The following is a 22,634-nucleotide window of genomic DNA, read 5'->3' on the forward strand; positions in this document are numbered from 1 at the left end:
TGACCCAGCGCCCTCAACACTGAGAACCCCAGAGCACATGCTAGATGACACAAGGCTGGACCGTCCATGGGCGAATCCCTGTGTACCAGAGTTCCATCCTCTAGCTGTTCTGGAAGAGCTTTCCCTGCATAGGCAACTTAGACTCAAACATGCTTTACCTGACAAAGACCTGTTTTTGTTCTAGTATCAGGGAGTTGCAAATAAGATAGAGACACTGTTGACTAAAACATACTAGATAGTGCAGTCTGCAGGAATTAGGGCGATAGTGAGGCAAGCGCACTTTTAGCAGGAACCAGTAAAGGGTTTTGTTCACTTCTGGGCTGAACTATGATGTCTATACAGGCTAACTGAGAAGATTCTCTGAAAAGCCCCTTTGCTTATTGTCATTGTTCCTTTTGTAGAGTATCCAGGAGACAAAATGATTTTAATTTTGGCCTGTAAGCCCTTAATTATATTATGAATAAGAAGATCATATCTGCTATTTTGGGGGGATGTTGAGCAAGGAAAATGTTTCTTTTCTGTTTGTTTAGTGCATAGACACAATGGAACCTGAATTGGGAATTGAAGGTGCAAGGTATTCATGTTAGAGTTGGTTGTCCAGAGGTAATGGTCAGAGAAACTCATTGGGGATGGGGCAGGTACACACAGTTGTGAATTCCCCTAACTGGGGAAGGCACAATCCTCTAGGCAACTGAATAAACTCATAAATGAATTGTTAACTGGAACTTCATGATGCATAGTGGATCAGACTCCTGAAATTTGCTTGCAAATGCCCTGCTATTCTTGCTGGAGGTCCTGTAGATACACCCTGTGCTCAGCTAAGGTAGAACTGTCTGCAGGAAGGGAGCGGTTCCCTTAAGCAATACGCTCCACCTATCTTTGCTCCTCCCCAGTACACAGCCAGGATAGAAGAAGGAAATAGAGAATGTCACCAGCACAGTGATGGCTTGCCATAATTTAAACAATTTACCTAAGCAAGGCATTGTCTTGGAGACTCTCATAACTTGTGTGATAGTTTATGATTGTCAAATTGACAGGACACAGAATCATCTAGTAAAGGAACTTTGAGCATGCCTGTGAGGGATTATCTACAAATCCTTTGGACACACATGGGGTTTTATTGATTAAGTTACTTGAGTAGGAAGAGCCGCCCTAACTGTAGATGGCAGCGCCCCATGGATCGGCTTCCTGAGCTAAATACAAAGGTGACAAGGAACCTGCCCTTAACATTTATTGCTCATTTCCTCCTGATTGTGAAGGTAATGTGACCAGCAGCTTCAAGCGCCCTGGTTTCCTTACCATGACGGACTGTACCTTGACCTGTGAATCAAAAGAGATCCTCCCTATCTTCAGCGAATTGTCAATTATTTTTTCAAAATCACAAGAAACAAAAAGTAGCCAGACCACTTGTGGTGACTGGGACAAGTATATAGCAACCCCCTTTTACAGAAGGAGCTGCAGGCTCAGAGAAGTCATTTTTCTTGTGAGAGATCACACAGAAAGAAAGTAGCAATGGAAGAGTTAAGCTTGACTCAGAATCTATAGTTTGCTATCAGGTTTACGTAGAGTCTGATCCAGCAGACAACTGAAAAATTGGGCACTTTTTAAAAATCTAAGTCATACAGGGCTTACTGCTTACATTTATGTCATGTTTTGAGAGACCACGCATGTTAAACTCTCAGGGTTACAATGGAAGTGAATGCAAAGACTTGGCAACACACTTGACTTTACAGTCTCAAAGGGGAAGAAACCATTTTGATGCTTACTGAGTCAAGGCCTCTTTGTTCCTTTAGGCATCTGTCCCTTAGAGTGCAGAGAGGAGGCTCTCTTTATCTAATGAGCATCTCCCTTTCACAGCCTTCCGTTTACTCATCATTTCAAAGACAATAAGAGAAAAAACCAATCAAACCAAACCAAAGGAAGAGCAGAGAAAGCAAGACCACAGCCCTTGCGCTCTCTAAGCCCACAGACATTGACAAGAATTTACTTCAGAAAAAAAAAAAAAAAGCCACTGTGGAGACTCAGTTCTACCTTGTGCTCCAGGCTGGAGTCTTTAAACATCAGTGAGAATGGCTTGATATGCTCTCTTCTCAACTTATCGCCACTCCGCAAGTCGATGGTATGCTCTATTCTCTTGTTAATTTCCTCAGGCCCAGACTGGACATGCAAAGCTTGTGCGAGATGGTTTGGAAGCAGATTTATTGAATTTCTTGTTAGGGCAGCCAGAGTCTAGAGGGAAAGCACATGCAAATACAATAAACCTGCTAGTCCCCTTAGGATCCAAAAGAGATGCATTTTTTTTTTTAGATCATGTTGCATTGCACACAGTTACAGCAGTCCATGCAGTTGTATTCAGTGGAGCCTACCACACGTGATCAGTTAGCATTTGGTTCAGAGAAACACAACCTGGCAAAATGTCACACAGAGAGGAGTCATTTCTTTCTTCTGTGTGGCTGAATTCCTTTGGTTGAGGCATTTAGGGAGCTGTTGCCTGAGAAAAGTGAGTCACCACTGTTTCTCTAACCAGGCACATCCCAGGTATGAGAGAAAGAGAACCAAAGAAATAGCAGAAAGTCTGTGTATCCAAAAAGCCCATTGAAACGATCTCTTCTCACTGAGCAGATTCCACATTTTAATGAGGTTGCTCACCTAATGGTGATGAGAAGACTCAGTGTGCTTCCTGGTTGGCATTTTCCTTTTAAGCATCTCTCAAACACAGACAATGCTACGTGCCAGGCTCTGCTTCTCAGACTCGACAAATATTAATACAGTTTTTTACACATACAGAGTTTTTTCCAACATAAACCATTATATATCTATATTTCCATATAGATATATGTATAATATTCTTTAGGCAAAAAGTGCGAGCAATTCCAGCATCTTGCTGTTTCCCAGGATTACACAGCATGAGGTGGAGGAAGATGTACCGTCATGACTGGTAATTGGACCTGGGAACATGGATGCAGAGATTGCATTGGCTCATGAGGACATGTCAGAGATCTTGTCTCCTGGTGACTCAACCGCCACTGATAAAAATCAACTGGCTGGCTCTAGCCAAATGCAATACTCACTCACTCACAGCTCCAATTTAAGATGGCTTATTAAAGAAAACTAAAAGTTAAATCAAACAAAGCATGAGTTGGCCTAAAGGGTTAGAGGAGCAGAGGAATGCCATTCACCATCAAGGATTTCCCTGAGTGGAGAAAGGCTGTGGTGTATCTGTGAGGAGTACAAATTCACAGTCTCTGTTTAGCTCTGCAAGCCTCTTAACTAGCTGTGCTTGGAACACAGGCTAGACTGACATCAGATTGTAGATCATCTCAGGGAAGCACGCAAAGGTTGATGGAGGATTTCAAGACCCTTAGGCCCCTATCTTTCATGAATCAATCACCTTAGAGAGACTTAATCAAGAGCTATAAATAACTTTCTCAAATCTGAGATGAACCCACTGATTTTAGGGTCTGAACTGGAGTCATGGCTCTGGTCTTTTTGAAGTCATATATTCCTTTGAAAGAAGCAGAGACCAATGTTGCAGAACATTGAACAGCAGGGTCCAGAGGGTTCGATTTCCCAAGAACCAATGTGGTTATAGAGCCAAGGAAGCCGAAATGGTTGTCCCCCAGTGGATCTCCTATTTGGTTTCATTGGCAAAAATTCTTTCCATGTAGATTGGACATAACATTTTTTTCTGCCTTGGGAAGGAAGTGGGAGGGACACTCAGGTTGTCTCTGTCTGGATATTCATTATGACTGAGGCAACTAGAATGCTCCTCAGATGAGCTTACAGCTGGAGTCCCTCAGCTACAGCATATACATGAATTTGTAGTGATATATCTGCATTGCTATAGATAATTTTAATTTTCTTATAGATTGACTTCTTTTAATTAAATCAAGCATATCTACTCTACTAACACATCATTTCTGAAGCTCCAATACGCCAGGATTCGCAGGGCACACAAGTTTCAAAATATGTTTTGTTGACAGATTTATTACAGTAGCAATATTGACCACAAGTGCAGCTTTAGGGCATGTGTACTCAATGGAAGGAAGATTAACATTGTATCAACTCAAAAAAGATATGCACCATTATTTCATAAAAAGAAGGGCTTTAACTTCTTTTCCCAGCAAATGACAGTCTTGGAATCAAGGATAAGCCTTAGAGCATATTAAATCAATTAATTAACTGTTAACTGCTTTCTGGTGAGGTTAAGGATCAAACCTAACACTATGCACACATCAGGTAAATGCTGTGTTATTGAGCTATGTCCCAAGTGAATGCAGGTGATTAGGTAAGTTTTATATTTTGCCTTTACTTCTTTTCAGGATGATAAGGGCTCATGAAAAATGTCATCAGGTCTTGGAAACTCGAGGTGAATTTTGTTGGTTGCTAATCAGAGGATTCTATGTCATTGACAACTTTTACAAGACAGAGACCAATGAAATTTTGCCTGTTCAGAGTCCCACTACGAGGTCCTGGCTGTCAATATGTTCCCAATGAATGTAAAATTGTTCTAATTCCTCTTTTCATTTATCAGAACTCTGGAGATATAGGGACTAGCTGGGAAGGAGGCACTTCCACCTTCTGTCACAGTGTTGTGGTGGACACCCACAAGTAAATGTAGGTTGATATAATGAAGATAAGAACCAAATCCTCTCAAGAGGTGAAGCAAATTGAAAGAACAGACAAGACAATCATCCTACTTTTGTGTAACTCCTATGCATAAGGTACATGACTTTTAGGGTGACTCTAGTTTGGGATGATCTTTAATACCCTATACCAGAGAAGACTGGAATTTTGTCCTATGCTCATCTTAGTGGGCCGATGCTTGCAACACTAGCTGGCTAGATGGTATGTCTTTACAGTGCTTTATTTGTAAAAAGTCACTGGGAATATGTGACATGAGTCACTTGTCTACACAGAGTCACACAAGAATGAGCTATTTTTAAAAGCACAACATTTTTCTTCTTTATAAGTCACCTCACTATAAGAGCTAGTTTGAGACGAGGTCAAAACAGAGCTGGATTTTCCATATTATTCCAGTTTTAAATTGACCTCCAAATTGTGAAGACAGAATAAAAAACACAAGTGGAGGAAATATTATCAGCACATTTGATTATGAGATGCACATACATCATTGGACATATATTCAAATACACTTTTAATATAGATGTATATATTATTTAACATTCAATGAGACTATGTATTTTTATTTTTTAGCTGGCGTTTCTAGACATTTGCAAACTCAGGATAAAGTAGTAACATATTTCACACTAATCAGATATCGTCTTGCTGTTATAAATAGATGATGGTATAAATAAATGATGCTGTTCACCTTATCTGGTGCTTTAGATATCAGTGAGGTCAGAACAGCAGTAGAAATGTCAGTTATTGCTTGGGCTGAACTCTTAGGTCAGACTTTCATTGCAAAGCAGATGCTGTTATTCCTAGAATTATTCTTGTTGATATCTGTACTCTCTTCAGGTGTTTCTGAAATTACTCTCTTCCTCACAGTCCTTACGACATACTGAAGTCCAGATATGAATTACAAAAATTCTGTAACCACAACTTTAAAGAAAAGGCCTAGCTTGAGAGTGTAGGGATTGTGGAAGTTAGCATTACAGCGTCTGGGGAGCCCTTTGTTAGCTGTATTTGAGTGGGGGTGGGAAGGTCATCATTTGGTTTATACCCTGAAAATATTTTTGTGAGATTCATCTTCTTTTCTTTTGAACCCACATCTGATACCCTTCAGGCCCTGTCACTTTCTCAATGGCTATAACATTGTTTAGCCTTGTTTCATGGCACTAAATGTAAGGCCTAAATATCCCTGTGAGACCTATCATTATAGTTTTTCATTATAGAAAAGAGAATAGGAAATGATGTCAGAGTTAGAAGATGGGTAAAGAGCTGTGAGGTGTCACAGACTCTGTAACTTAAATTTGCAGCAGCTGGGGATACCTGTACAGGATGCATCAACAACCAGATATAGACTGAAGAAGGGTTTAAGGGGTCACCATTGCCCTCTGCTGAACTCTTTGTACTGATTCAGGAGAGGAGGAGTCATTGCCCTCAGAATACCCAATCGTGTCCCCAACAGAGTCCAATGAGCAATTCTAATCCTACACTTACACAGATAACACAGGTTAAACTAAACAGGGCACACAACACACCAAAAGTTCTAAATCCAAATCCAGGCCAGAGGCTGGTAGGGAGGAGGGGAATTGATAGAAACATAAAGGAGGCCCAAAGTGAGGGGAGTAAATGTAAGCACACCCTTCCTTCATGGCACTCATACAGATTCTGCCAGTCAGTTTACTCAGCCTCATGACTAAATCCTTCCCATTCAGTCTTTCCCAATATGTGCCAAGAAGCACAAACATGACAGCGTTCTGTATGATGCTGCAGTTTTGTGGACCAGTCAGGCAGGAAATGTGAATTTAATGTTTGCTTCCTGTTGGCTCCTTTACTAGTTGCACTTAAGACAGGAAACTTGGTATTTGTAATTGTCATTGTTGTTTTTTTTAACCTGTGACAGTGCCTTACATTTTATAGAAAGCACATGCTTTCTGAGCATACACATTCTTATATCCACCTACTGAGATCTCACAATATATATGGCTGAGGCAAAGGCATGGATAAGATCTGCAGACAAGACCTTTTGCCTCTGCACTGTCCAAAAGTTTGAAGCCAAACTTCTATTTGAATTTTTTTCAATGTGTTCCATGGGATGCTAATCCAGAAACAGTGGTCAGAGTCCCTCACTTGTTTTTATTCCCATCTTCTACTTGACTGGACCATCTTCTACTTGAATAAGACCTATTTGCTTTCATCCATATGACCCCCTCCAGAATGCTGGATTACCTTCTTCAGGAGAATGGCCACCATTTGCTTTAATTTTCCCAGGTGTTCCCTGGTTTCCACACATAAGCTTTTCTAGTCTGTTCATGCCATATGTAAACTCTTTGATGGATTGCAGACTCCATCCTAATGGACTATGACCTGTACTGGAGTCGAGACACCTGACAAAACCTAATCTCTTCAACAGTTACTCCATCCATTTTGTCTCAAGCACCAGAGCGCCTGGCTCCTGGGTACCTCTCTGTCTTCTCCTTTCAAAAGGAAGTCAGACAAAGTATCCTCTGGGGAGCTTATCTTGAGCCTACATTGTCCTTAGCAGTTTAATTAATTTCTTGAACCCATGTGTGCTTATTCATTAATCTCTGATCTCCTTGAAATCAGATACATTGCCTCATCTATGACAATGTTTCCAGCACCTGATGTGTTCATTTTTTTAAAAAATAAACACATATTTAAGGAACAACTGATTGGATGGTTGTAAGGTTGCCTACTCTTCTCCAGAAGAGTGTTGCTGGTCTTATTATCAAATGTCCTGTTATTATTTCCATTTTCCCCTACCCAACTCTACATATAAAAAGATCCTTTATTCCAGATCTAAGAAACAATATCTTATGAGCTTTATTTCTAGTTCTTGATTATCAGATCAACATAAAATAAAAGACACAGCCCAGACAGGTGACATTCAGCCAAGAACAAGAGTCTTTAATGGTATCCACATGGTGCATCTCAGTATGAGGTTTCGTTTGCACTGGGGAATACAGAAAGTGATTTCGCCATTACACCTTCCAGTGCTACGCTAGAGCATCAGAGACCTGCCATCAGAAAGTGATAGCTTTGAATCTTCTCTGGAACTTTTCTTTTCTAGACTTACTTTCTTTTCATGACTAACTGTGGTAACTTTGGTATCCAAATACAAGAAATTGTGACTTAAAGAAGCTCACTGCTGCTTTAGAAGGGTTTGTGAAGGACGACAGGTTTGGCAAACCTAGGCTTCCCTGCCTAACTGAGCAGGCTGCATTTCTTAAAGATGGCTCATTTCCAGTTTTAAACTTGAGTCTGCACTGAGAAGTAGGAGGATCAAAGTCCCCTTTCATTGACTTTTAGATCACCCTCCCATCACTTCTGGGACAGCTTTGCCTGGTTGAGCATCCACCAGTGTACTTGCCTGCTGCCCATATGGCTAGCACTGTGGGAAAGATATCGCCTTTCAGATTCTTATGTAGCATTCTTGCTCCTCAAGGACATAAGAATAATACTTGGACTGGATGAGAATGCCCGACGTACATACAGTAATGAAATTTGTTTACTATACTGTTTGTTAAAATACAATCATCATAAGAATAAAATTCAATCATCTTAAGAGGAAGCTTTTCTTTTTAACAATTAATTTTAATTTTTTACTAAATTATAATCTGGTGTTATATATCATAGGGCATACAGTGGTGTTATATTCATATGGTGGGGTGAGTGAATCGTGCTAATTTGAATATTCACCATCTTAAATAATTATCTTTTTTTCTTTTAAGAAAGCTCTTTCTTAGGATAGCTCCAACACTGTGGATTTGAGAGTTCATGGAGACTGTTGTCATGTTTAGAAAAGACAGAATTATGTTTTTTCCAAGTCTACAGATGAAGGGCATAGATTTCTTTAAATATGTGTTGAAGTTACTTTTTCTTCCATAAGGCACAAAGTGGCCTTTAGATAAACATCAATTCTGTGATATTTCTGAAAATACCCATATAAAGTCTTCAAAACTTAAATGTAACATTTCCGCTCTCTTATAATAACAAAGTCTAAAGGAATTTGGACCAGTCCCTACAATCGAGGTTCAGTAGTCAACGGCACAATGTTCCATGTTTTCATAAAGAGAAAATGAAGTGTCACATTCAAACAATCTATTTCATGCACTATTTCAGGTAAGAATCTTTTTCATGTTACTTTTTGCAATAAATCTGCAGTCCACATAAAACTAAAGGGATCTCTAATGATTTTTTGCTGTTGGAGGAAGTCTTCAGTGTCTGGTCCCTGAAGAGCTTTGAAGTAATTTATAACAGTCTTAGAGCTTGTACTCCTGGAAGTGGAATAACAAGGGTCAAAATGTCCCACCTGTTTTCTGAATTAACAGTCTAGAAACCTTAACAAGTCTATCAGAGGATCCCAGTATCATTTGTGCCTTGTTTTCCAAAGTTCAGAGGTGCAAATAATGTCAGTTCAGGGCCCAGTCAATAGAGGCCACTGTTAAATCCGACCCCAGGAGAGGACTCAGAGTTTCCAAATATTGTCTGCATGGTAAATGTAATGAAGACCAAAAGTTCTGTGAAAACCCTTTAATTTGCTTTTGTACCTTATGTCCTGCATTTTCAAGCTCTCTGAGATGAAGAACTAGGATACAAGCATCAAGGCACTCATGGTGCTGGCTGATCATGCAGGAGACATTTACTAATTTCATACTAATTTGAGTCTTATGACTTCACCCTTGACCGTTAGTGACTATAGTAGGTGCCATCATTAAAATAGTCTTTTCTTCTCTTTTCTTTTCTTTTCTTTTTTTGTATTTGGGGTTTAGCCCCAGGAATATTTAAATACTGAGTCCCTCTTTCTTTATGTGTTCGATCTGGTGCTCAGTGCCTCAGCCTTGCTGTTTGGTGCATACTACTGGCTCACAGCTTGGGGAACAGAGACACTGTTCTTTATTTTCTTGGGATGGGATATGCATAGGTGGTCAGGTGAGGCTGAGCCTTCAGGTATGGCCACAATTCCAGATGTTGCTAAAAGTCTCAGAGCAGAATACTGTGAACCTAAAAGAGCAAGCCTCCAGCATCTGAGACTCAGTCACCAATTCCTGGTCCAATTATCCCAGTAATCATAGTTATGGACAAATGTTTTCTTGCACTGACACTCTCCGGTCTAGAAAGCTTGTTTAGATTCAGGATTGTGTCACTCAGACGGGGAAACATGGCGCTTGAGTCTTTATAATCTGGGCCATGTTTAATGAAACAAGGGAGCTGTGAATCTTCTGCTGGTTGGTTGAAACATTGCAGGACATATCTTTACACATAGCAAATTTGAAGGCACCTAAATGGGAAGTACGTTGCCAATTGAAATGTCAGCCTTAAAACAGTGTGTCCATGGTAGTACATTCAAGAGATATGTAAATTAATCCTGACGTTTTGTTAGGTTAGAGTAGAATAAATGCAATAAAGGGTAAGACCTAGGGAGGGGAATGGACCCCTGATTAATTTGTGAGTAGGAGAGAGCAATTGACACATAATGGTTTATGGGGACACAGGAAGGTGCGAACCCAAGTAAACACAGAACTGAAATCATTGAGCCAACATGTCAGGCTGTGTGGCTTGAGAGGTGACCAGTATTCCATGCACAAAATGATCTTGAGTCCAGAGCCTAGAAAGTTTCAACTCAGAAAGTGAACATGTACAAGGACCCAAATCACTCAGCCCCCTGCCCAAAAAAGATAGTATTTAGACATTTCTTAGAAATATCAATGCTATGAGAAAATTTATGTTGATGTGTGTGTGTGTGTGTGTACATGTTTATACATGTATGTGTTTTCTTAATAGAAATTTGGGGGAAGTTTAAAGGTTATTTAAACTTTAATCCCCTTCAAGGATACAACTACCTTTTGTGTCACTGATAAATGACTCATGATTGGTGTTTCAATTATTTGTGTGAAAATGATTTGCTCAGATACAATTATATAATATACTAATCAAGCCTAGTTGTCTATATTTTATTCCTTATCTTTGTGTGTATGTGTGTGTGTTTGTGTGTGTGTGTGTGTGTGTGTGAAAGTATGCTTTGTTCATGAGGTGATCTCTTAAAGAATGTTCTTATAGCTATGTGCACACTACTTGTTGGAAGCTACCACACATAAGATATGTGATGTAAAGAGATACTTTAAGGTATTTAAAGTGATATCACAATCACATAGTAAAAAGAGACAGTGTTGAATCTAATGCTTCAATACCTGGAATTCGTGGTAGAAGCATGGGAATCCTTGAGAATTGGGGAGGGGAGACTTTCAAAAACCTGAGTATTTTCTCAGGAGAAGTCACTGAACTTCTGTATTAATGCCAAGTCAATGCAAAATAATCATGTATATGAATAACTATCATGTAACCTACATTTGAAAACAACCAGATGTAGCTTAATGAAGAAATTTTAGCATGGATGCCAACAAAAATACCCAGTATCTTTGCTTGGCTGAAATTACCACAGGGCAAAGAGACTTCTTCAATGTTGCAGAGCAGCAATTTTGGTAAGAAATAGCCATTGGGATAACAATGAAGAACTGGAGAAAAGGTTGTTAGCAATCAGTGCAATTTTGTTAGGAAAGAAAAAATCCTTCATAGATATAAATTTCAATGTGTCAAGATAATGGAAGCTTTCACTTGTGACCTAAGATTGGGAACAGTTGGACATAGCTTAATAAATTTTTCCACAGATATAATTACCCTAGGCATTGGGAAAGTAGGTGCTGGGTTCAATATAAAATAAATTCTACTTTTTCCCCCAAATTAAGGAATCCAGTTCATGAAAAATTCAGGTATTTGCTGTTGTTCATCAGACTTATTTCCATATGTTTTAAGTTTTGCACTAAGTTGAGACCTGGAGGTACAGGTCTACAAACCCATCTCCTTAGAGACTGAAGCAAGAAGACCACAACTTCAAGGCAAGTCTGGGGTACAGGGTGGATTTAACAACTGGACACCAACTGTGACCCTGTCTCAAAATTTAGAAAAGTAGTGAGAGCTGATGATATATAGTTCAGTTTTTGCCTAACTTGTTGTAGGTTGTGGTTTCAATCACCACTATTGTACAACAAACATACAAAACCAACCAACCAAACAAACAAACAAACTAACAAACTCCACCTATGAACACTTGATTTCTGTTAGTCAGATCACAGTTTGTGGCTTGCAAATAATAAATCAATCCATGATGATAGAAGAGTTAAGTTGATTTCCTTGTTAAAAAGTTCCCTTCAGTATTGTCTGTAAAGTAACCACAGGCTGTGTGATGTCTATTTGCCAACTTAAACAAAGGTCTAATGTAATTCTGTAGATGCCACATCAATACATCTAACTATATCTCTTCCACTTACATCTACCAAAGAGCTTCAGGGAAGGGATGTGTAATTAGTCAAAGTTAATGGATCCACTTGTCTGTTTAATCTACTAAGTACTCCATGAAAGGCTTCAAATCAGCTTGCCTTTCTGAACAGAGTGAAAAACCAGATCCTCTAATAACTCCTTGGCTGAACTCAGCAGCTGTCTTCAGAATCAAGCTCAAAGGAATCTGGGGTTATAACATCAGGAAAAGCTGTGCATCTGAAAGAGTATAAATTAACTCTAGGGGATTCCTCAAAGTTCCATATTCTAAGCATCAACCCAAAAGATATCTCATCCAGGGAATACCAAAACCCAATCTAATAGCAAAATCATTAAAAACAAATTACCCATGGAGAAAAATTTGCTTCTAATTTTCTGCATAATGAGATAGAAGATGAACAGAAATAGCAGAGCCCGAGAAACCATATTTTTCAATACCAGTGTCTAACATTTTGGGTGTTTTCAGTGGAAGCAATTTGAGGTTAATTTCTGTGTAGGAAAGAGAATCCTGTGCTTTGGTTTGGGGCAGTGGAAAGCCAGGCTAAGAGCATGGATTAGCTTTTTCCTTCCCTGCCATCACTCTTTCTCATTCCTGGTTTACCTCTTCCTGTAGATCTCCCTCCCTCCCTCCCTCCCTCCCTCCCTCCCTCCCTCCCTCCCTCCCTTCCTCCCTCCCTCCCTCCCTTCCTCCCTCCCTCCCTCCCTCTCTCTTTCCCTCTTGCCCTCCTGTCCTCAATGGTCCTTCTATGAACACACTTTGGGAACTGCAGAAATTTCTCTGAAGATCACAAAACTTGTTGCCTATAATTTATCATGAGCTGGGTAATCAGAACAGACCTATACTAGGATTTTAGTCAGGGCAGCAATTCAATGATAATTCTTCCTTTTCTTCCAAATGAGGTAGAGGACTGACTATAAAACCACTGCCAATGGAGGCCTTCAGAAGTCACAGCACCCTTGGAATGTTCTTGTTTCAGCCCCACCAGCCAGCACCTCTCTCAGCATTTCCTATTCTTCTGTTCTCCATATCCACCAGTCCAAATTGAGCTAAATTGAATGGTTTCTTGCATATTTTGCCACTAGATAAATATTCAAGTGATGATCAGCTAGCTACATAGAAAAGGTAGAAAGTTTATGTGTAGTCAATTCCTAGAGATATTGCAGAATATTCTAAATAGCCTGTGAAAGCCAGAGACCCTTGTATTTCAGAATACACACACACACGCACACACAGACACACACAGACAGACAGACACACACACATACACACTCACATATTCACACAAATGTCTAAGGTTGACTAACTTCAAGAAATACAGTAGACACTAGAAACAGAATAAGAAATAAGCTTAGGACACTAAGGAGGAGGTACTGTCATTTGATGGAAAATGGACGGTTTTGGGAGGTTAGACTTAGCTTGGTTCTAATTCCAACTCTGATATTTTTGGTACATATCCTTCAGAGAGTTAATTGGGGTCTCAGAGCCATAAATGCTTTTCTTACGTGTAAATAAAGGTAGTGATTGTGAGCTCACTGGAAAGGATGGGCTGTCTGCTAGTAACCGTGGTTCTTTACCTGTAATCTACAGTGAATCCATCCTCTTTCTGTCTGCTGTATAGGTTATAAAAATCCCATTTATACTGAGAGTCACCATGAGTATACATTAACTTCAAGATAACAATGTCAGTCTCGTGGGTAGAAGTGACTAATGTGTATACTTAGAAATACCAATAGTTCTTTTTAATTCTAAGTGTCTTAAAAGGCCTTGAGGAGTAGTAGACTAATATATAGAATCTTGGACCATCCTCCATGTAAAAGGGATATATGGGATGAAAGTGACCATTTTACATTAATGGGAGACAGATTCCAGGCTCCAAAGAGGGGCCTTTCTTCTAAAACCATAACTCTATTTCCTGGCATTTTACTTGCCATAAATGTACAATTAAAATTATTAATATTCCTCACAAAAATTTATCAGGGATGTTAAAGATTCACCCTTGCCATCTTTTTACAAATCCTGAGTTTAAGATACATTTTGTTTTCTGTTAAAGCCACTTCAGCCGCTACTATCAATTACCCAGGAGGCAGTTCAACAGTCTCTTAAAGTCTAAGTCAGGTCACACTACTGCCCCACTTAAACCTTCATATGACTCCCCTGGGAATAAAACATAGACTGCAGAAGCTTGAGAAACTAAGTTTCCATCCGATTTGTTTGCTCCCAGATTCTTTTTCCTCAGCCAGCTATGCTCTAGTCTCGAAGTCTTTCTGTAGCACACTAGAGTGTTTCTTTCCTCAGACATCTTGTGCTGTTTCTTCTACAAAATATGCTGATCCTGGCAATTTGTGTTGAGGGTCTTTTCAGCACTTGGATGGAATCTTCAGGAAGGAATTTTTGAGAATCCTTCTGCAGAGATTATGTTTATTCCTTAGTCACATAGCCTCACTTCTTCAATACTGCTCCCAATTTTTGATCAATCTCCGCATTTCCCGCTTTCCTGAAACTTAAGTTCATGGAAGACCACGGCTATGCCTGTGTTTTCATGACTAGATTACCCACATCTAGATTAATGACCTGTTATTTCCCAGTGTTGACAGAAGCTCAAACCTAGTCAAACACTTCAAAGAGTGTACCAGCAGAACAAAAGGCAACATTTAATACAAAACCAAAATATTATTTCACACTTGGCTTTGTTGGTTTTGTTATTGTTGTTGTTTGTTTTCCTTCTGAGATTCCTATAAACTTGTCCTCAATTTTGTGTCATTTCTAGCAAATACTTAGCACGTCTGTTTTGGTTCACCAACTTCTACGTCTGTAATGTTAAATTCCGGCAGTTCCTTTGTCTTTTAGTTTTCTTACTCTCCAATACTTAGAAATCCAGGGTGTGGGAAGATCTAGTAGTGATTGAGCCAGGGTCAGGAAGCTCAGACATCAGGACCCTGGGCAGAATACTTGCATATGTCTGGATTCAGGGTTGCAGAGCATTGTCTTTAGTATGCTTATGACCAACCTGTGTGTCAGTACCTGGCCAGGCTCAAGTCATCACTTTTAACCCATGTAGCTGGGCATATAAGAACAGGAAAGATGCCTGTCATCAAAATGACACACACAGACTGGGAAACTCACCAGAGAGTCAGCGATCACTTTAGAGATTTCACTTGTTCCTGTAAGCCCATGGAGGATGACTAAAGGAACAAGAATGAGGGGAGGGCTACAGTCGGAGTTCTCAGAAGCCTCAACTGCTCACCTACCAGCTATGACCATCAGGCTTATGACTTCACCACCTCACCAAGTCTGTATCTTGCCAGTGATGTTCTTCAGGCTAGTTCCAACAGGCATGTTCCATGTCATTGTTGATGTTTCCTCACTTTGAAAATGCTGAACTTTCTGCGTTTCCATGACATCGTGCCCTCTAGATGGCTTCTGATGGCTTTGACTTTTAGTTGCCTCCTTAAAGAAATTCTTATTGTTTGCCTTTGGTATAGTATTCCTCAAGGTCTGTTTTTCTCATTCTGAAGCTTCGTTTCCTATACTACCTATGCTTACCTTTTTTAATCTACTGAACAAACTAATCATGTTAGATGACTTATTAGATATCATCTTAATTTGGTCCAAATAATGGTAAGAAAACCAGATGTAATTCCCAGCATTTTGAAGCATACAGAACACTGGCTGACTTTATCTCTAAGATATTCTTTCTTTCTCCTTTTCTTCTTTTAGTTGGCATTACAGTAGATTCTCAACTAATGCTTATTGAACGGATATGTGCAGATTTAGCTATGGGAACATCTGCTGTATATACAATACAGAATCTGGTACAGCTATATAACGCCATTCAAACTATTCCTAAGCACACATTATAAATCAATAGAAGCCAAAACATCTGGCCAATTTGGCTGGAAAATTCCCAACAAAGCATAAGTATGAATTATCTATATTATGCAAACGCTAGATTGTCTGGGCTTCTGTGTAATGGATTGAGTATTTTGGCATAGTGTAGACTCAGCCAGACCAGTCTTGATCTCTTCCAGGGACACATTAAGTCTCTGAATTGAGCATATGGCTGACTGATTTCTAGAGTTAAGCATAAGCATAAACTCTGAATGGTTGTGATCATTTTAATCAGCTCGATCATTTCCAAAATGTCATTAGTGACACATGATTATTCACAGAGATCAGCACATATTTCCTGACTCTGTAGTATGAAGACATCCACATAAATTGAAATTATTCATTTAGAAGATGGGACAGCTAAGTTACATTTACTCAAAGCTCAGCCATTGTGCAAAAATATACAACACAACTACATGGACTCTTTGACATCTTCTATAGTAACCATTTTATGCCATCAGCAAACATCTTTAGGAAATTAGCAAAAAATGTCTTTCAATTTCTCATAAAAATTTTCCCAGGTCAATCAACCATGAAATTAAATTATGAATATCTGTTTCTCCCTTGTTGGTTCATAGTTATTAGTAGCAAGGGCAGGTGCAACTTAGATTAGAACAACACAGAGTTGTTCCAATTCCCCACAACCAGTTTGAATGTAGTTTTCCAAAAGGAAAGATAAGAGCAAAACAAATAGAAAAGAAATTGAACATGAAATTACTGAGACATGTGAAGGTTAGGATGCAGATATGTCCTTCTCTATAAAACCAGCATCTGGGCTCCAGATTGCAATAGGCAGAGGAAATAGAAGGGACACTTTCAGTTGACCATGCATGCACACCAAAAAATATATATACCATTTCTTTATTATGGAAGATTGTGATATGTGCTCCAATTAGGGGTGGAAATTAGGGATTGGACTTGTTGATGGCATATGTAGGCATAATACTATTTCATATTTCATAGGAGGGTAGTCGAAGCCTAAGAGTAAATAGTTTAAGGCATACTGGATTGGTCCAGTCCGCAGTTTTCCTTGGTAGAATCTGACACATGCATTGTCTCATGCTCTTTTCCACAGAACTGGGAAGGAATTGAAGTTAGCCTGGCCTTAGAGTACTCCATCCATCTTCAAATGCAGAGAAAAGACTGAGGACCTTCAGCGTTTAACCTGTTCCACTTTAAATGGCTTTCAGCTGACAGATGTCTCAGACCTATGACCTAATGAGACACAATCAGGACTATGGGTATAAAAATGAGCAATTCACCATGAGATGTGGTGCTGCATTAACTTTGCTGTCAGCACTGAAGAGGTAGAAACAGGCAGGTCTCTGAGTTTTAGGTCAGCCTGGACTACAGCAAGTTCCAAGTCAACCAAGGCTACAAGGTGAGACTGTCTCAAAACAAAACAAAGCAACAAAACAACAACAACAACAACAACAACAACAACAACAACAGCAACAACCACTCCTTAATATTTTCATAAAAACCCAAATACTCTTGGTTTGGTCTATGTGCTCCACAGTATTCTCAACTTCTGTTTTGCTCTGGAACAAGTCTGAAACATAATTGTTAGACACAGGGTTTTCCCACTTGTTTCTTTTAAAAACTGTGGTACAGTTAGACCATTTAACATACTGTCAACTGCATGTGCTCTGTCTAGATGGATAAAGGGAGAACACTCCTAAGAACAGATGCTTTGCTGAAGCTCTAGGTGGGAGCTCCAGGGTGGCTGGACTTGCTCTATCCACCTGAGGTTTAGACTTTGCTACACTTCACCTCTGCATTGCCTCTGGGAGCCAGAATATCTCACTGAGATCAATATGATACTGATATCTGAATAAATAATTTTAAAATGCAATTTAGATTATTAGTGATTTGCTCCTTGTGTGCCGATTTTGTAGCCATTTCCTTTATATAAGAAGTAAAACCATACCTTGGAAAATAGAATCACATGGGTGGGTTTGAATTTGCATGCTACTCCAGAGACACCCCACCCCTACCGCCAGCAAAACTCAGTGCTGCTTTTCTATTTCCCCATCAAGGTGGTCCTCCTGATTTTGAATATCAGAGGAAAACTCAGGTCTACAGGCCATTTTTATATACCTGACCATTTTTAATGACTTTGGATTTAACTTTTCCTACATGAGCAATTTATTTATTTTTGGATAGTTATAATTCTGCTTCACAGGGCATTTATTTTTAGCATCAAAAAAGTAAAAGGGTGTCGGAAACATGATATTTCTGCCCTTTCCTGAAATTGCACACATAGGTTAATTTTGTCCTGAGGAAATTTGTTTGATCATTTTCAATTATGGTACTCAGTAGAGAAAAGGTTAAAGATGAATTGGTTTCCTCTGAGGCTATTGGTTGAAGATGCACTCAAACATGCACTTGTTGCTGACTGGAGGAAGGAAGGAAGGACTTACATTCTGTTTGCCCACGATGTTGTCGAATGGCAGTTCTGGGCTCCAGGATCCTTCTGTGAACGTTGCCCCACTGTTTCTCCTGTCCGAGCAGCTCACCGACTCCTTAACTATATCTTCAGGCAAGGATAGCAAACTCTCCTCGGGCTGCTTAATCAAATAGGTCTCTATATTATGCTTCCTCAAGAATTCATTCCTCTCCTTACCGTGGCCCTCTTCCACATTATAGTCACCACTGAGGCAATCCAGTGTGGCTTTGGAAATGTGAATTCTCCTGTATATAGAGAAGGAGTCAATATAATTCTCCATGTTGCCTAATTATGGATGTACATAGAATACTACTACAACACATTCTGGATGATAAATTTGTTCCAACAACAACAACAACAAACAAACAAAAATGAAAAAAAAAACCCTAGAAGTCCTTCATCCAAAAGTACTGTAGCCTCACACAAACAGCCCTGATGATGACCAGAGTGACAAGCCACTCTGGCTTTTCCTGCTAATGTCAACACTCTCTATGAACCAGTGATTTATTTCAATGGTGTTGGCTATCCTGAAAAAACAAGTGGTGTGGATGTTCCTGAATGACAAAAATGGCTAAATTATCTTAGACTATGGCTCTCTCACTCTCCCAGAGCTTGCTTGCCCTATCATTCTATGTTCTGTATATCTGTACCTTGTTTCTCCTACTTGTTTAGAAGCATCTTATGAAGGACACTTGGCCCTTCTAAGTCTTCAGGGATACACACAGCATCACTTTTAGAAAATGACTGGAAGATGTGATTCTTCCTCTAATATGTATTGAAGGGAGCAGAGAGCAAATATGGGACATGCAAGTTGGTAACTGTCAGGGGATAATCGCAAACTAACTCACACATGTAGCTCACAATGCAAGTTTCTGTTTTTTTTTTTCAAATGAAATAATGTGTGACTTGATTAGGATCAAGCTCGATTTGTGGAAGCCTCATTCTCTAATTCCTTATTATGGAAGAAGATGCTTTCTTTTTTCATAACTGTTTAACTGAGCTAGGCATTTACTGTGATGTGCTGTGGTCTGTGAAGAACAGCAAAATTATGAAAGAGGATTTCGTTGCTGGATTGCTGGGTTTCAACTCTAACTCTTTTCTTTTCTAGCTATAAGAGTTTGGGGGAGATTACTTAACCTTTTTGAGTTTATTTGTCCCCCATCAACATGGCAAAGGTAATAGACCCACTTCATACTCTCATTGTGAATATACAAGAGTTGATTTGTGTAAAGTAGTCGAGACACCATACAGAACACTATACAGCGGCAACAACACATATTTTAAATTGTTTGAAGTGTTCGTTAAAATGCCACGGTGATCTCACTGTGGTATATTTCATGCCTCCTAAGTCAGGCTCACAGGGGACAATCTGCCTTCTGAATGAGGCCTCTGTCACTGATTCAAAGGCCATTGTCAGACACGCCTTCATCCTATGCCCCCATGCTGTGTTCAGCTTTTCAAACAATTGCTATCTCTCTCAATTTAGCACATGATTGCATGATTGTTAAACGTGTTTTACTTCCAGAGTTAGCTTAAAAGTTTGCTAAGCCAACTCTGTGCTTCTCTGAGGGAATGAATGGATAAAGTGGACACATAATTCTCTACTTGGGTTTCTTGATTCCATAAGCAATATATTCACGTAAGCAATGAAGAGTTCTTTCATTTTTAAGTTTCATGGTTTTTAAGTAAGAGTACATTGGACTTTCAGTATAACCTCCACTGCTCCTTTCTGACCATCTAACCCATTCTGCCAAATTCCCACTCTCTGGGGAGAACAGTTGATTGCAGAAACAAACAAAACTACAGACAATGCACTTTCTGTCCACTTAGGGCACAGTCTCCTCATCTTCTAAATATATTGATTTCAAGTTCAAGAAAATCAAGCAAATGTGTGAAAGTAGCTTAGGTTCTCTTGAGACCCTTGATAAATAAATCCAAAATATTTCCATGGTATCTTAACCTGAATGCACAGAAACTCATCTCCAGAAAGCAGGACCCCTGAGCTGCCTTCTAAGATCAAATTAAGACTTAGGTACTTGAAGACACAGGCTTTTCTTCTAAGCAAAATGGGCTTCCCAGGAGGATTTTGTAAAGTCACTTGGCAAATTTCCTTTTAAAAATAACTATAATTAATACCAACTTCCCTTGGCATTTCATCTGATTGCTACATTATGTTCAGAGGGACTGATACTTGCTTATGTAAAGTCAGTGTTACATTTTTAGTAGAGAGCAGAATCTTAGCCTTTATTTAATACCAAGTCTTCTATCAAAGTTCTGTTCAGTATACACTGGGATGCTTTTGATAGAGAAGAAGGTTCTGATGTTTCTTTTTGAAAGTTTTTGCTGCTAGCCTGAGCTTTGAAGTGAGACATTTGTCAGAGATGCTGGCCCAGTGACTTTGTTTTCCTCTAAGGACTTGAATTTGTGCTCAGAGAATGTGCTCATGTGTTGTGTGTCAGGTAAACCTGACATTTTCTTGTGATATAAACATGGTAGTCATGGTAATAAATCCAATCTAATAATCTTGTAATATTTATTTTACCTAAATATTATCTATGCAGCCAAAAGTTTGTTTGTCTCCATGATTTTATTCATATGATTAGAGTCTCCCATAGCCCTGGGTAAAGCATTTCCTTCTCCTTATCTCTTGTTCTTCCTCCATCTATTCTCTCTCTCTCTTTTTTCTTTCATCCTGCCCACATATGTCTGTCATTTTCATTTCTTTCCTCCTACTTAAGATAGCAAGACTTGCCCAGGGACAATGAATACATACTGTCCTATCAGGTAGCAGAGTTAGATGGAGACAGGACTCTTTCAGGATCTCTCTAAGATCTGTAACTGAATAAGAATAAACTACTACAACCACAGTCATAACTAGTGGCTCCTGAGCATGGAAGAAGAGTTTTACATGTGTTGTCCCACTTGACAAAAGCTCAAGGACAGTTCTCTTTGTATATTATGGAGAGTAGCTACATCACTGTTACCAAGACACTTGTTAGAGAGGAGTACTGCTTAGGTCTCACCCCAGACACACAGATTTTGAAATTCTGAGGGTGAAAACCAGAGCTCTGTGTGCTACTTTAGTACTACTTTCCAGTGGACCACCACAATCTGAAGTTTAGTACCAACTATTCCTGCCAACCACAGTTGAAATGCAGAGGATTTCTCAAAGAAAGCACTGAATTTTTGGAACAGAGTCCACAGTCATGTATATACTGGTGGCCAATAGGAATTAACCTATTCTATTAGGATTGATTTAAAAACTTAAAATTGATCCCAGACAGATTTCACTTTTAATGAACCAATGTGAGATCTGGTCATGAGCATTTTATAATACTGTAATTCTAGTATGCAGCCAAGTCGAAGAACCAGTGCTTAGCAGGATGGAGATATAAACACCTCATCAGCCTTATTGCTTCATTGCTTCTGACATCTATGGAGTATTTCCTTAGTTTCTAGGCCAGTACTGCATGGTACCTTACCATCTGACCTCTTCCTGGACAGTTTCTTCCAGGGAGTCTGTCCTTGAACTCTGTGCACAGAAAACCTTGTATCACAAAGTCAGACAATGAAAGAGTTAGGCGAGAAAGGGCTTTTTTTTTTTTTTTGCTTACCCAGGGATTCCTCCAGATTCAAGTTTGTTTGCGATGTCCACATCCCAAGACCAGACATCAAACTGCCATTTTCTCAGGCCCAACACACCACACAGCACAGAGCCTGAATGGATTCCAATTCGCATGTCAACATCATGCTTCGTTCTGGACCTCACAAACCTGTTGACAGGTGAATGGAGAGACAAACTCATTAGGCCAAGATGACCATCACTGGGCAGAATCAGAGCTGTTTACTCCATTGTTTCTCTCTTAGTCAAATGGTCCTTCTTCCATGAAACTTTCTGTATTCCCCAATAACGGGAAGGATTCTGTTCTTGTCAGAAAATCTTTAGATTTGAACAATATTTTCGAAGCTCTTATTAACTTCTCTCAAAACTTATTTTGTAACCATTGTCTCAAGAAATGACAGCAGCAGTTTTTGAACCCAATTATAAATGAACTCGGGGTAGCTGGTTAACCTGTACATCAGTGCTTGCTTTATTTCCAACCAAAGCTTTATAGTTTTCTTCTCACAGAGTTAGGCTTCTGTGAGAACTTTCATTCAATCAAGCCTCATATGTAGTCTGGGATCCCCACTTCTGCTATTGGAAATGGCTTCCAGCTATTCCTCCTAAATACATACCTGGCTTCATCACCCCATCATTTCCTGATTGAAACCTTTCCCTTACCTCTAACCCTTTAAAGCAATAGCCTCTGA

The 22,634-nt window shown here is 39.4% G+C and overlaps 1 protein-coding gene across 4 annotated transcripts in view; it reads right to left on the reverse strand.

Annotated features, from left to right (window-relative positions):
- Adcy8 (adenylate cyclase 8) overlaps positions 1 to 22,634 on the reverse strand; it is a 249,784-nt gene that overhangs the window by 81,330 nt on the left and 145,820 nt on the right. For 2 of the 4 annotated variants that reach the window (XM_087556004.1, NM_017142.1), the window contains 3 exon segments: positions 21,938 to 22,096; positions 18,298 to 18,568; positions 2,032 to 2,229 (listed from right to left, as the gene is read on the reverse strand). In XM_087556004.1, the coding sequence (XP_087412130.1) occupies positions 2,032 to 2,229; positions 18,298 to 18,568; positions 21,938 to 22,096 (628 nt within the window). 4 annotated transcript variants of the gene reach the window in all.

Source organism: Rattus norvegicus, chromosome 7 (assembly GCF_021556685.1).
Source record: "Rattus norvegicus strain SHRSP/BbbUtx chromosome 7, alternate assembly SHRSP_T2T, whole genome shotgun sequence".
NCBI lineage: Eukaryota > Metazoa > Chordata > Mammalia > Rodentia > Muridae > Rattus > Rattus norvegicus.